The sequence below is a fragment of the Suricata suricatta genome, chromosome 9, assembly GCF_006229205.1.
Source record: "Suricata suricatta isolate VVHF042 chromosome 9, meerkat_22Aug2017_6uvM2_HiC, whole genome shotgun sequence".
In the NCBI taxonomy this organism is placed as follows: domain Eukaryota; kingdom Metazoa; phylum Chordata; class Mammalia; order Carnivora; family Herpestidae; genus Suricata; species Suricata suricatta.
In genome coordinates, this window is record NC_043708.1 from 118,681,708 (window position 1) to 118,697,730 (window position 16,023).

At 43.8% G+C, this 16,023-nt stretch overlaps 1 protein-coding gene across 1 annotated transcript in view; it reads right to left on the reverse strand.

The window, feature by feature from the left end:
* Positions 1 to 16,023, reverse strand: part of CHRNA7 (cholinergic receptor nicotinic alpha 7 subunit) — a 120,888-nt gene that overhangs the window by 42,512 nt on the left and 62,353 nt on the right. The window contains exon 4 of the mRNA XM_029952690.1: positions 11,331 to 11,440. Coding sequence (XP_029808550.1) covers positions 11,331 to 11,440 — 110 coding nt within the window. The remainder of the gene's footprint in view (positions 1 to 11,330; positions 11,441 to 16,023) is intronic.

Genomic DNA, 16,023 nt, shown 5'->3' on the forward strand with positions numbered 1-16,023 from the left:
ATGGAAAACCTCCAAAACTGTGGAGGTTAAAAACCACCCTACTATATTTTATTTTTTATTTGTTGAATAAGAACACTGCTAAATCAGGTGTCTTTTATGGCATTTTTCATACAAACCTTTTTCAATCCCTTTATTTTAGTTCTGCCAGATCATTTTTATTAAAATCTGTCTTCTGTATATAGCACACCATTGGGTTTTTGGTTTTTTTCTTTTTAAATTTTATTTATTTGAGAGAGACAGAGAGTGCGAGAAAGGGGTGGGGGAGGGGCAGAGGGAAAAGAAGAGAGAATCTTAAGCAGGCTCCATCCTCAGCACAGAGGCTAATCCTGGGCTTGATCCAACAGTCTTGGGATCATGACCTGAGCCAAAATCAAGAGTTAGATGCTGAACTGACTGAGCCACACTGGCATCCCTGGTTTTTTGGGTTTTTTTTAACTCAATCAGAGAGTGTTTTACTTTAGAAATTGTTATGGGATTTAAACCTATTTGCATTTTTGTGATTAGTGATTATATTAATTTATTTCTGCTCTTCTCTTGTCATTTTATCATATGTCCGTTCTTCTATTATTTCTTATTTTTCTATTCCTGCATTTTAGTGTACTAGCCAAATTCTTCTCATTATTTATTTTGTATCTGGTGGTTTGGAATTTATAATACCACTTCTGTTCTTCTAATATCTACTCAAGTATGCAACACATAAATTTACTTGTACTTTTTTTTTTCATTTTGTACATTTAACCAGGGTATCTTTACCATATACAACCAGAGGACACCAATCTTCCATGTCACACTTCTCTGTATCTCAATCTCCTACTGACCCAAACCTCTTCATTATTTTTTATTTAAAAATATTATCGAATATTTAAACTTAACTATGACTTTTAGTGGTTTCCTTGATGACAACTCATGACTGTGTTCAATGCTTGCCTCTCTTTTGGGTTTCATCCCATTTTGCTAAGTATTTCCTTGAGTATGTAAGCCACTCATATCTTCACAAGCTTGAAACTGCGTTAGTTTTTGCCTGGGTAGTTCAGTTCAACAAAATATTTTCTTTTGAAAAGAATTTCCCTCTAATACTAGAAAGTAATGCTCTATTAACTTGGGCAAATTTGCTTCTTGTTATAGTGATTTTTCACTTTGAGAGCTTTGATTTTCTTTTCATCCTTAATGTTTTTAAATTTCAATGTGATATTCAAGATAGATGTCTCTTTTTATTTACCCTACTTAGTATTCAGTATGCTATTGGCACATAAAGAGACAAATAGAACCATTCCATTCCAATTCACTGAGGAAAAGATTAAGTGCTCATTAAATCATGTTACAATCATTTCCTCTGCTTGAAAATGAAATAAAGGTAGACTCTTACCTCATACCATTTATGAAAATTTAAAGAAAAACACCACAAAATAAAAAGCAAGCTCTTTTGTTTACCTTAGTCATTAGTTTAGTTTCATATAGACTTTTAAAAGTATTAAATGGGTACATGTGTAATCTTCTGGTATGGAATCCCAAAGCCATAGAAGATACATAAATAAAATAACAAAATAGATTTGATTCACTTAGAATGCAAGATTTATTTTAAATAAAAGACCATGAACCATACTAAAAGACAACTTGAGCAATTAGCATTGGATAATCCTTCATGAAAGACTGGTATGGAGAGGGAAGGAAAAAGGAGAATGATAATCTGTAGGTTAATTTGTTTCTCAGACTAAACCCATGTATATCTTAATGATTCATACCCAACAGTCCTGCCCCAAACAACCAGAATGAATTAATGAATGAATGGATGGATAGATGGATGGATGGATGGTTGTATATATGGATGTATGTATGATATATGTATGTCCTTGGTGTTGGGAAGAGTGATCAATCCAAACAGTGTGAGTTCCCAGCACTATTACCCAAGTTCTGACCTCCAGCAATTCCCTACTAGACCCAGGTAATGGCCCCAGTAGTACACCTGCTCACTGTAATTTGATGCTTTCCATGTGCTATTTGCTGCACTAACTTTGAGAGATAAAACATGTACAGCACATGGTCTCTCTGATAGAGATGACTGGCCAGTGGGGAGCAAAGAGAATGTTAAACCCGATTTTTCCATGTGATGTTCTGCTTAGAAACAACCAAGTCCCCATGGTACACAGTGGCCCAGACAGGGACAGTCCTAGAGGAGAAGCCTGGCTGGACTGAACTGAATTCCTGATTAAAGTTCATCCTGACTTATCCTAGTCTTCACACTCTCCCTTGCATCCAAAGCACATGCCTACAACATTTTATCTCTTGTAGGATTTTCCCCCACCACTTCTTTTAAAGAAGTATGTGTCATGGCATAACTTCCTATTTTCCCATAAAAATGCACTATCTGTTCTCTCTAGATAACCACTGGCCAAAACTGAGGAGGCCACATGAATTACTGTCTAAACTTAGTCACTTTTAGAAGTGAAAGAGGCACTATTCACAGCTGTGCCAGGATGACAGACAGAAAACCCAGGGCTGTCCAGGCAGACAGGTCTGGTGTGGCCACCCTCCCACAAACAATTACTCTCCTCTGCCCTTTGGATAAGGCTCTCCCTCTTCTAGATCTTTCTAAGATGCCAGATCACTGACACACATCACTTCTGCCCTGTCAGATGACCTTCTGAGCCCTTGCTAATACCCATTAAGAAGGTGTGAAGCACTGGGAAAAGTGAAAAGCCCTGGAGTCAAAGCTGTGGTTCTATGTGCAGGCCATCTAATCTCAGAAACAGATGAACTGTAGATTTTAATTTCCAGCCTTGAAATCAAATCAGATGAGACCACCCAGGGTAAAGTGATTTTTTTTTTTTACCAATTACAAGTGCCTCCAAGACACCGAATGTTTGTCCTCATAGAAGCACAGCATCTCACACATAGTAGGTCCTCAGAAAATTCTCCTTAGCTGAATTGACAGTATCAGCCACATCATGCCTGTGGCACTGCACTGCAAGTTAAAGTCCCCATTTCTCCAGGCTTTCATATGCTCCATGGGGCACGTTCTGCTTGGGCAGTGCATTCTGCAGGTAAGCCTTCCAGGGCTTGCTGGGCAGAGCCACTTTCTCTTTCTTGAGTCTCCTCCTGTGAATAACGAACTCCTATGTGCTCCTCCATGCAGGTAGCCTTGAATAGAGCCCTGGGTGGGCAGTGGACATTTGTAGGGATCCCCACAGCAGTCTGAGGAGGACAGACAAGGGCTGACCTCGGCCTCCACCCCTTTGCTACCTGCCCAGTCCCTCTCTCAGGCAGCTCATGATGATGACTGAACTTCCCATTGAATTCCTGTCTCACATATTTATTACATAGACCCTTACAATCATGTTAGCTCTGTGTCGAATGTCACTAAGATCAATAAGCTCATCTCCAAAAGCCATGCTCTCGGACTCAATCAGTCTTGTGAGGCCTGCAGGATGCAGGGAGGGAGCTGGCACTCAGTGGACTGGCCCTGTGCCACAGGCAGTGAGACAGTTTGCCTGGGCCATCTGGATGCAAAGCCGTCCCTAGAAAACTCTGCTCGCTGCAGCACCTGGCCCTCTGTTTGAAATTCTGTTCAAATACTTACACAGTGGTTTGCATTTTGTCATCCCGCTCTGGCTGGCAAGGGATTTGGTGAAAGAAAAGTTGGATGTCAGATGCTTGAAACTGGGAAGAGACAAACTCACCTTTCCAGAATGAAAGACAAAAGAGAGGTCCAAAGAATGTCTAAAAGCAGAGTCAACTCAGAGGGAGTGATAGACGAATTACTTTGCTTTGTCTAAGTTATAGAAAAGTAAAAGAGCTCTAAAGATGTATGACCAGAGGTGGGCCAGCCTGGGGACATGAGATTCTGGAGTCAGGTACACCCTGCTAGGTGACCTTGGGCAAGTGGCTGGATCTCTCTGAGCACTAGTTTCCTGCCCTGAGAAATGTGGATGTAAAGACTGACTCTAGAGTCATTCAGTCCTTTGCAGAAAGAGTGGAGCCAGGAAGAGGTGCTAAAGGTCCACTAGGGGCAGTCCATGCTGTCCAGTGCAGACAGGCTGGGCTCTGAGTTAGGCTGGGGTAGACAGGTATCTAGACAGACAGTGGCTGCATGACGACATGTGTTCATGTGTCCTCCTTCCCTTAACATTTCCAAGAAGCTAAAGGAAATAACAGAAGCAAAACACATCCCCTGCCATCAGCTGGGAGAAGTATACAAGCAGAGAAGAGCAGGTAACTTCTGAACAAAATAACTATGGGATGGGAATCGGTTGATAGCAGAAGGAGAAGTTAGATGAAGAATATTAATAAGTATTTTGACAATTATTCAAGGCAAGAAAAAAAAAAGAAATGGAGTTCTACAGAAAGGATGTGAGCCACTTGCATCTCACTCATAGTAAAAGTCAAGGCCTCCAGTCCTTGGGCCACATGCATCACTTCTCTGACCTTCTCCACCCACGTACTCCAGTCACACCACCCCCTTGTGTTTCTGGACAGACCTAGATGGCATGTTTCCATTTCAAGGTTGTCAAAAAAGATCCTTTTTTCTCAAAGATAAATGCATGACACTTGCATGAATATAAACAGGTGTCAAAGTTTTTACTTAAGTCATTAATTAATGAGGGAACAAGCAAGGTGTCAAAAACCAATTCCAAAAGCATCCAAAAAGCCAACACATACAAGGGCAGCCAGGAACATGGATCAGATCTGTTAAGAGGAATCAGTCCACCAGACAAAATCCATTTGCTTCTTTATGGACTTGAGTCCTTTGCATTACTATTGGTTTCCTAGAATTTACAGAGTTCGAAAGTAGTTTGAAGACCATGACACAGTCCAAGATAGTTCCTGATAACCTGGAAGGTGCTTGTAACCACACAGCATGCAATAGGCCACTTGGTCATCTTTCTCTTGTCTGTTTTGTTCTCACATTTCAAGGCTTCTCACAACCTTCCTGGAAAGGCCTTGTGTACTTGTTATTCTTTCCATCAAGAACATTTGCCTCGCTGATGCTCTATGACTTTTTCCTCCACTTCCTTCTGGTTCCTCTGTTGGCCCACATCCTACCTGAGGCTCTACACTCCCTATATGCTCTCCCTGCTTTCTTTTTCATGGAATCCTTGATAGCTGGCATGTATGCTCCCCTCTTCTCTCTATTTGTCTATAGCACAGGGATTTTTGTCTGGCTTGTTCACCGCTGTGTCCTCAGATCCTAGGACAGTATGTCATAACAGCATGTAAGCCTTCACTAAATATTGGTTCAGTGAATGAACAAATTAAAAACAAACATCAAAGGGGCGAGGGTGAGAAAGGGGAGGTTTGGACAGACAGTTCAGAGGATGATTTTGGAGATTTACACATAGGTTGGCCACTTCCTCTCACTTCTTAAAAATAGGTGACTGCTCCACTCTCTTCCCACCACCTCTTGTTAGAAACAGCCTCCCTCCAGATTGTCTTAATATTTGATAATGCAGATAATGCTATAACAGCTCATCCCAAAACCTCATTCTATGGAAGGTCCAACGTTGCAAAATTACCTTTGTTTACTTGGAGATTCCTGCCAGGTCCAAGAGCTAATAACTCATATTCTTTTGGTGATGGCCTCTTATTCCCACCTCCAGCCCCACACCAGACACCACTGTACTTTGGGCCCTTGAATACCAACTGGTTAACCTTCAAGAGGCATTAAATTGAATAAGAGATCTGCTCCCTAAGATTTCCTAAGATTTCTTATGTGGACTGATGTGATACCATGATAAGACATGAAGCCCACAGTGGGGCTACAGATACTCACAAGGATACAGGTCCCAGCTCTTCTCTGTTACCTTTGCTACCTGTCTCTCTCCTCTCTGCTTTGGCTGAGAATCCCCCCCAAGTCTTTATGAAGCTCTCCTTCCAACTTGCTTCACTGCTGTCCGCCCCCTCAAGAGTCAGGATTGGAACTTCAATCAGGCAACGGTGAGCACAACTTGAGTGTTCAATTCACGTGTGCTGTAGCTGACCACGTCAACAGCTTGCCTTCTCAGACCCATGGCCCTGCAGCTGCCTTTTCTAAGCATCAGCAGCCCAGCTTGAGGCTTGCCCTGGCCACCAGCATGCACTTGGACCACGCATGGGGCAGGCAAGCAAAGCCAGTGTCAGGGAGCTGCTATTCCTGGAAGCAGCTGTCAATCTACGACAGAAGACAGCTGACAGATAAACACCCCAGAGGTCTACAGTGGGAATGGGTCCCACTGCCCAGAGCAGTAGCATGCTTTTTAATGTTTTTTTTAATGCATATATTATCTCTCCTCCCTTCTCTCACTCACTTCCTCTCCAAAATAAACCATGCTCTGAGGGGCACCTGGGTGGCTCAGTTAAGCGTTGAACTCTTGGTATTGGCTTAGGTCATGATCTCATGGTATGTGAGTTTGAGCCCCACATCGGGTTCTGTGCTGACAGCATGGATCCCCTGCTTGGGGATCTCTCTCCCTCTCTTTCTCTGCCCTTCTGGCACTCACAGTGCTCTCTCTCGCTCTCTCTCTCTCTCTCTCACTCGCTCTCTCTCTCTCTTGCTTTCTCCCTCTCACTTTCTCTCTTTCTCTAAAAAAAATCTACAAACCATATGCTGAAATACTTGTTGTAGATTGACTTCTGGGGGAGCCAAATCAGTGATTCACTGATTAGCACACAATTACTAACCCTCATAGGTTGGATCACGTTATACCCAGTTGTGCCCTACATCACCCCCTCTTCAGGCTCTGCTATTAGCCACAGGGTCATGGGAATATGTGACAGAAAGAGGGTTATAGCCAAAGAACTCTAATCTCAGAGGTAAACATGAGTCTGCAGATGTGCAAATGCAGCTTGCACAGGCTATAAGAAAGAGATGGTTGATACCTCATGTTCTAAAAATACAGAGCCAACAAAAACATCTTCAAACACATTCATCAACAAAGATTCCACTATTATTACCAGATTGTCAGACTGAGCAGCTTAAGAATAGAGAAGCCCAGAGAGGCTGAGGTAGCTGCCTACAGTTGCACAGTGCAGGCGAGGGGCGGGGGGGGGGGGGCAAAGATGTCACTGCAGTTCAGGCTTTCTTCTGCATGCCGACTGTAGATAAGAGTGAGGCCTTTCATTCAGTCCAAATGGGAAAATCATGAAAAGCTATCCACAATTGCTACTCACTTTGAGCAAGACTGTGTTCAGAAAAATCCTTGAACTGCAGGCTTAAAGTACAGCAGAATAAAGCAACCAAGAAAGTACTGGGATCAGCATCCGGCAGGGATGCTTTTATCTGCGCCTGTCGTCTCCTCAGAGCAACCCGGCCAGCTGGCTGGCAGCACTGTAACTTGTTCATCATCCATCAGGGAAATAAAGCAGCCCATCCCAGAAATGATGCCGAGATGGCTGCTTTGCAATGACCCAGCCTCTTCAAAGCACAGAAAAATGTTTTATATCTCAAAAACCATTAGTGGCTCAAGCTTGGACTCCAACATCAAACCAGAATAGAGCAAGAAATGTGATGGACATGTTTGTGATGCTTCCTCTAACCTGAATCAATGCTCCTTGAAAACCATGGCTTATGCAGAATGATGGCATGCCCCCATCCTTAAGGGAAAGCTTCCCCTGCAAACACAACAATTTAATGAACCATCTCCCAAGCCTACTGAGAGAATACTATTTGGAGTGCCTGGATGCTGGCAGAAAGTATTAAGCTCAACATCTCTCAAAATCTCCAATAACCGAATATCAGAAGGTCAGGATCCTATTAAATTCAAGCCTTTTTTGCTACTTCCTATGTCAATTTTTTGGCTCAGGCACAGGTTCATATTTTCTAGCTTGCCAATATGATTTCCTTCCTTTCTTCTCTTGTTCTTAGCAGCACCCATGTCACACAGATCCATCCCTTTCCCCGTTCTTTTTAATTCCTGCATTCCCCTTTTCCCCTTCTATCCTGTCCAGGCACAAATAGTGATTAATCACTCTCCAGCCCTCCAGTGGGAGGAGGCAGAGTCCATAGGCCATGGCAAACGGGAACACCTTTCTGTGACACAGCATGACAGAGAGACACACCAGGGACTCAGTGGGACAGGGGGTCAAGCTGAGGTCTGAGGGATGAGAGAAAAGTGAGTATCCAAGAGGGGACCTCACATAAATGTCCTGTAGTGGAAAAGAGTCCAGACATACCAAGGAGCTGACATCTAGCAGGGGAGAAGTAGGTGTAAGAGGCAGTTGCAGCCATGGACTGGACCACTCACCCCTGCAGTCCAGGCCATGTGACTTGTGTCCAGACAGCTGAGGGAAGCCAGCGAATAGAGGCAGGAAATAAGGAGATCACCCTGTGTTTGGAAACTCTGTCTGCTTCCCTATCTACTCTCTCCCTCCTACCAGTCCCTCCAAGGTGGATTTAACTGAGTACCCCTTCATTACAAATGTCTGTTTTGGTCCTTCATTCCTCCTTCAACTTTAATCTGGCCTTCCTGTTTCACCTCTTCCCTTCCGTAGAGCACACCTTCGTCTTCCTTTCTCTCCCTGCTTGTGTGTCCTAGAGAGATGAGGCTGACATCTGCTTCCCTGATCCAGGCTGAGCCCATGCCTACTCTGCACGATGGAGTGCACTGAAGGGGCTGTTCTGGGAGTCTTATGATCAGTCTCTAAGAAGCCTGGTAGCTGACATTTCTTTCCTTTCCAAGTACTCCTATCACCACACTGGGAGCTGCCTGTGTCCAATGGAAAAGGCTCATGGAGAAGCAAAGGTGGCACAGGTAACTGTCCCAGCTGAGCTTCCACCAGCACCTGGGGGTGTGTGGCTTGCCTTATTCTGGACCATGAGAACCCCAGCCCCCTGTTTTTGCCAACAACTGACTTAAACAGACAGGCCACCATGTGGGTCAGTCAGCCCAAAGCATGGGGAAAAGTAATATGCATACATTTTTTAAGACACTAAGTTCAGGAGAGTCTCTCAAGCAGCAAAAGATAAGTGACACTGTGTCTATGACTGGCTTACTTGTGCTACTTCATGTCCATGTGGACATGCAAGCCATATACTTAACAGTTACTTCAGAAAGGAAATTCCATATCCCATTTCTCAGAAAAAGTAAAGCAGAAGAGGATGCAGCCTCCATAGATTCCATGCTAGAAGCTGGTGGATGTGGCCGATAGGAAGATGAAGAAAGGAGAAAAGAGAAAAATAATTATTTAGAGCTCAAGGGGAAATATGAAAGGACAGGGGTTCTGGGACCATCAGTTGGGTGAGATATGGGGGGGGGATGGCATTATATCTGAGGGCCTGCTCCCTGGTGAAAGAAGGTGGAGACTTCATCTTTGCTCCTTGAAATTCAGTTTGCAGAGAACACATGGTAACTCTTCATTAGCCAGAACATTAGAAGCATAAAACATTTTATTTATTAGGTTTTGAGGCCCTACATATAAGTGATAAGAACCACCTCTATAACCTCATTAAGAGTCTACCACATTGTAATATCTATTCTTGATTTCAAATGAAAAAGAACTAAATTAGGCACAATGTAAAAACATTATTGACATTTCTTTTTGAATTGTTATATCATCTTACTCTGAGCAGAAATCCTCATCACCATGCCTGTAAATGCACAACCACCATCACTGAGCACATGGTCTTTGCCAAGCATGCTAGGTACATCCACAGAGTTATCCCTTCCAAACTCTGTGAAGCTGGCATCTCCCCCATTTTGCAAAGGAGGAATCTGGGACTTAACGTCTATACACATACTAAATATTACGGGTAAGATTTATACCCAGACTTCTCCAATGCTGACTCTTTGTCCTTAAGCAGTCAACAGCACTGCCCCTGGTAGGGGCTGAGTTGTGCCCCCCCCCCAAATTCACATGCTGAAGTCCTAGTTCATATGTTGAAGTTCCACATTATATGACTGTATATTGGGCTTTAAGTAGGTAGCTAAGTTAAAATGAGGCTGATAGAGTGGTCTCTAATCCAACATGATGGTTGTCCACACAAGAAGAGATTAAAGAACACAGACATGTGCAGAGGGAAGACCATGTGAAGACATGGAGAGAAGATGGGCATCTACAAGTTACAGGAGAGGAGCCTCGGAAGAAACCAAAGCTGCAGACACCTCAATCTTGAATTTCCAGCCTCCAAAAGAAAATGCATTTCTATGATCTTTTGTTATGGCAGTGCTGGGAAACTAATAAACCAAAGATTAGCCACGGGGTTTTCCATGTGGTTCACCTACTCAGTAGGGGCGACCACTTACTCTGACTTTAGACATGTTTCAGAGCTCAGATATCTAAACTAATTTAAGAAGCTGAACAGTAGCAGCAAATCAGAAGGGAATGTTCTTCTAGAAACAGGCCCGATGATTCAAATGAAATCTAAGTGCCAGCAAGAAAGACAGAATTAAAAATTTACACAAGAAATGAAATCACCCAGCAGCCTTCTAGAAACAGTCAATGTAGGACAAACACATCAGCTAGTCCCAGAATCACCATGGACAACCAAGGACAGTGGTCGATAGTCACACTGTTTTCTAAGTCAGGAAGGCAGGGGGCTTCCTTCTCTTCCAGGTAGGACCAAAGGCAGAAGTTGCAATTAGAAAATATCTTTCTTTTATATTAAGCCTGTTATCACAATATAACCTTAGTGGGAAGAGATCCTCTGGATCCCCTTATTTTAATTATGTAGCTTAGAAAAAAAATTAGTGCTTCGAGAAATTTAGCCTTCCTGAATACTCGCCTTTTGGGCATCTGGTCTACAAATCAGACTGTCCTGGTTCACTGATGAATCCCTCATTTCTTGACCTCAGGAGCAGGAGTCCTGCTTTTAATCCATATTAGAGTATGACTGTTATCGGTCTTTCTTCTATCAAGTACTCCACTTGTATCACAAGCTTCTCAGCACAGCTAAAGGTGAAGGTACTCATGCACTCAACTACAGGCAGCAGGTCTCTCCTAATGGACAATGGGGAATGCATCAGGTGAGTCCAAACAGTGGCCTCCAGTCATGCATGCCAAGAGCCAGAAACATGTTGTGACCATAACTGCTGCCTTTCAGGTGCAAAGATACTTCCACGTGCAAAAATGCCTCAGTGCCAATATGCGCAAAGCATATATGTACCTATAATGCACAGCTCTATAGGCACAGCCATCTTGAGCAGAGTGCTAGATAATGCAAGCCTGCATGCCAAGGCAGAGAACCTGGAGAGGGGGACAGAATGCTTCTCAAAGGCCTGGCCATTTACAAAGCATCATGGGCAGCAACGGTTCCAAATTACAGATAATGTGTTTGGCATTTCTATAAAATATTCAAATATGCTTGGTTGTTACATATATGCAAAAATAAAATCATTTCTCGTTTTGCCACGTGTGCTTACCTGTTATAGAGAAGAATGTCTGGCTTCCAAATCAGGCCATCTGGGAAACGAACAGTCTTCACGCCCGGATATTCTGACATATTCCATTGTAAATAGTGATCTGTCCAAGACTAACACACACAGACAATGACATTAACAGCACATTGCTTCCTTGCCTACTAATATTTCTTATAAGGGATTATTAGATACATTCAAGGCCAAAAAGAGTTCCAGATACTTATTTACATAATTGAATTGTTATCTACAAAATATACAAAAACTGGGAATTAAATAATCTCTTGCAAAATGACCGTGAACAGCATAAAAATCACATTTAAGATCCCGCTGTCACCATGACCACATTCAGTCAGTAGCATTAAAGTTAATTCTGGTCCACTGCATGCCCCGAAGGCTTCCCCTCCCACAGCAGATGGGTTTTTTCCTAGCCAAATCAGTAACTGTTTTGCTTTCAAAGTTCTCTACTGAAAGGACACTTTGGAAAAATAAATCCACTTAATTTCAATTGGAATAAGAATTAAGCTAGAAAAATGAAGAATATTTATTTCCATGAAAACAACTTTGTGCAGCTGCTGGGGATCCTCTCAGAAACTTCTAAGGAGGATGTGTTTATGGATTGGAGTCCTTATTTTCATGCAGGAACAGCACTTCTGATGCCACAACCCCAAAATGCAAATACACAGTCTTGACGGTAAAACACTGAATCAGGACAAGAGTGAAGATGGGAACTCAGGAAATAGTCACAAACACACCAATACAAGTGCATCTCCTTGAGGTTAGGCCCTTGGTTCTTGAGTGACCTTTGCCAGAGGAAGGCCCATGCCTGGGGTCCCTTGTCCCAGGACTACACAGCCCAGCCCTACCTAGGGTCCACTAACTCTGTAAAGACTGCTCAGGTAGGATCCCACCAACAGCTACTATACAAACAGCACCATCGAGCCAGGGTTGCAGGGCTGGCTTGTTTGGACTCAGCACCTCCCACAAATGTGCCATAATCAGGGCAGACCTCCAGTAAATGCCCCATCCTGTATCCAATATCCCTGGGGTTACCCATGATCTGGAGTTCAGACCTTCTCAGATTTAGAAAGGTATGTGATGCATCACTTCTAGCTGGGATCAAGGCAACTTCCCATAATCAAACATATCATTATTTCTGCAGCAAAATGTGCATACTGATACTAAGTAAGAAAAATGAATGCCTCCACTGCACATCTATTTCAGTTTGATTTTAGACTCAGTGAGTTTGATGCAAAGTTACAAAAATAACATCACGGGGGACAAAAATCCTTTAATTTTCAAAGCTATTGAGATTTGGGAATTGTAGCCAAGGGGCTGTGGATCATCCCAGAGCACGTCCCAGAGATTGCACCATCCTTTGGAGAGGACAGGCAAGCATCCAAAAAGGCTGTCCCAGTTCTAGTACTGTACGAAGTCAGATGAGAGGGAATAGCCAGGTGAGTAATGTCACTTTATAGCCATGGGCCTCTGAGAATGAATATTTGTTCATGTATAATGTGCTGAAAAATCATCTGGGGCATTTAGGATAGAGTCACTCTATATTTCTGACTGAAGTGGGTAGTTGGTAGAAGGGAGAGGAGAGAGGAGGCAATGCAAGGGGAGGAGAAGGACAGAACCCAGAAAGGCCAGTCTTGTTGAAGATGGTTTTCAGGAATGCCAAGGCACCAACTAAAGTGTTTCCTCCAGCCTGCTCTGTCTCTGCACCATTTTCCCAGTGCTCCCTTCTTTTCTCTCCCTTACCAGGGGGATAGCCCTTCCACACTCAACATCTGTGCCTTCTATACCAGGAACTCATATCTCACCCAAGGATGCCTGTCACTGTCACTATTGCCACCATGCTAATCATGGTCATAAGGCTCCCAGAGCGAAGGTGGGCATGGCAGGCAAATGCCTATCCCCCCCACCTACTACTGAAGTGATGGGCAGAGCAGGGAGGGAAGGCAAGGAAGTAGAACCACTTGGTTGGTAAAACCTCAACCTCTTCAGATGTCACCATGTGTGAGCTGCGGGATGCCTCCCCAGCAATTTCACATATCCCCCAACCTGACCCATAATCTTAGCTGCATGTGTCTTGTGAGCATGTATCCTGACCGTTTTGTTTGCTCATTACCATGTGCACACCTTGCTTGCCATGATCCAAGGTTGCCAGCATGATTATTTTTCCTATTTATAAGAGGAGGCCAGGGCACAGAGAAGCAACATCCTTTCAGTCAGCCCCTTGGTCAGGACTCAGAACTGCATTATTTGACTTCGAGAAGAGTGATCAGTAGGCTCTATGATTGCTGCTTCTTCCAACCCAATCTCTCTGCACCGGCAGATGGGAGATGTTCATTTTCTCTGAAGGAGCTTCCATCTGCTGACTCAAAAGCCAAGTTGGGCCTCCCCCACCCTCAGGACAGAAAAGGGGGGCTGCAGAGAGCTGTGGAAATTAGGCAGACATGGGTTTACACTAAGGCTGTGGCAGGGACCTGTGGCAGAGGTTGTGTGAGCTCAAGCAGGTTGTCGATTAAGCATCCGACTCCGGCTCAGGTCATGATCTCACAGTCTGTGGGTTTGAGCCGCATCGGGCTCTGTGCTGACAGCTCAGAGCCTGGAGCCTGCTCAGATGCTGTGTCTCCCTCTCTCTCTCTGCCCCTCCCCTCCCTGCTCACTCTCTGCTCTGTCTCTCAAAATAAAATAAAGACATTAAAAAAAATTTAAAAAAAAACAACAATCTGGGACACCTGAGTGGCTCAATAGGTCAAGTGTCTGACTTCTGCTAAGGTCATGATCTCAGGTGTCATGAGTCCAAGCCCCATATTAGGCCTTCTGTGGTAAGTGCAAAGACTGCTTCAAATCCTGTCTCTCTCTCTCTCTTTCTCTCTCTCTCTCTCTCTCTCTCTGCCCTTCCCCACCCAGCTTGTGCTCTCTTTCCCCCCATCTCAAAAATGAATAAACATTAAAAACAAACAACAAAAACACAGGCCCAAAATTACTTAGGCCAAGTCACGAAACTGGGGCTTAATACTTAACTGCATTTTCAACCTCCCACAGAAATCTAAGTCTTAAAGGGCCAATCGGGAATTTTCTGATCAGCCTCAGCGAAGTCATCTGCTGGTCACAGGGCCCTCTCCATCACCCAGTGGAAGGTGAGATAATCTTCTTGATAAACCCTCTGCTCTTCCCCCAAAGGTAAAGTTACCATGCCTGAAACAACCCTCTCTTTTCTCTTGCTTATAACTTTCTTGCCCCACCCTCCATCCTATAAAACTTTTTTATTTTGTACAATGGCAAGTTCCCTCTACTTGCTATATGGGGTGCTGCCCAACTCACAAATCCTTTAATAAAGCTAATTAGGTCTTCAAGTTTACTCAGTTGCATTTTTTTTTAACAAGGCAACCTGCAGTTTCCTCATAGGTGTGTGCCTCACAGGACAGGATGCTGTTGGAAGGATGCAATGTGTGCAGCAGTAGATAAGTCATGTGGCCCTGGTAGGCATGTGGCAAATGAAGATTTAAAAAAAGCGGGGGCGGGGGGAGGATTCCTCCATTTCATAAGATACTACAGGACAGGAGAGCTGTAATAACCAAGCTACAGGTAAAGGTGCAGAAGCCCCATCAACTGGGCACTGGGAGCTGAGCAGAAAACTTGGGGTTGTGTGCCCTGGGAGCAAGAGACCCCACAGGTTTCCATGAGCATTTCTGAAGAATGAATGTGTAAAGTGACTTGTAAATAACTGCGTTCCAGAAGGAGCTTTTCTCCTCTTAAAGCGTTCACTCCCCACTCAGATCATTGGAGGGCAAGAGGCCCTGCACAAAATCCTCCTATAGACAGTGCCTGGCACGTTGGGTACCTGATAAGAAGTGTCAGTCTAGAAACACCAATACTCCCAGAGCATCTAGAAGAGTCTGTACTTTTCCTTCTCTCCTTATTTGTGTGGGATTCCTGCTCATTAAGTCTTCAAGATAGGATTATGTGGGGTTGTTAAGGAGGCATACAAGGGAGGAAGGGGCCCTTGATATGAGACACGCCATTAGAATCCTAATTCGTGCATGGGTCTCAGAATTGGCTCCCATTAGCACCTGCCGTGAGCCCATAGGAAACTTTAAGTGTGTGTGCATGTACATGCATGGAAATATTTATAGCAGGATAATGAGAGAGAAGGTAACATTTTCTTTGTTTTGTTTTTTAAAAAGTACATTATGGTATAATATGAAACATATTTGTCTAAGTCCCAGGTTCTTAGGACAGGGTTTCTAAAATCTTGGGAATTTCCTGAGAACAGAAGTGTCTCTTATTATTCATATAGAGCCCCTTTTGAGCCCCCCAGAGGTTATTCTAATGAGGTGTGGTGATGTAGGGTGGGGCCCCCAGATCACCTCAGGTTGCCAGCATGCAGCTGGTCATCAGAAAGATCAAGCTTTGATTAGAGGGTGGGAACCTTCAGCCCCACCCAACCTCAATCTCCAGGGAGAAGAGAGAGAATGGGTTATGAAAACTTGAATGACAAGGTTCAGAAAGCATCCAGATTGGTAAACACATCCAAGTGTCAGGACAGTAACTAGACCACAGAGGGCATGAAAGTTCTGGGCCTCGTCCACACCTTGCCCTATGAATTTCTTCCATTCAGCTGTTCCTGACCAGTATACCTTATAATAAATTGGTAAATAGAAGTGTTTTCTTGAATTCTAAGAGCTGT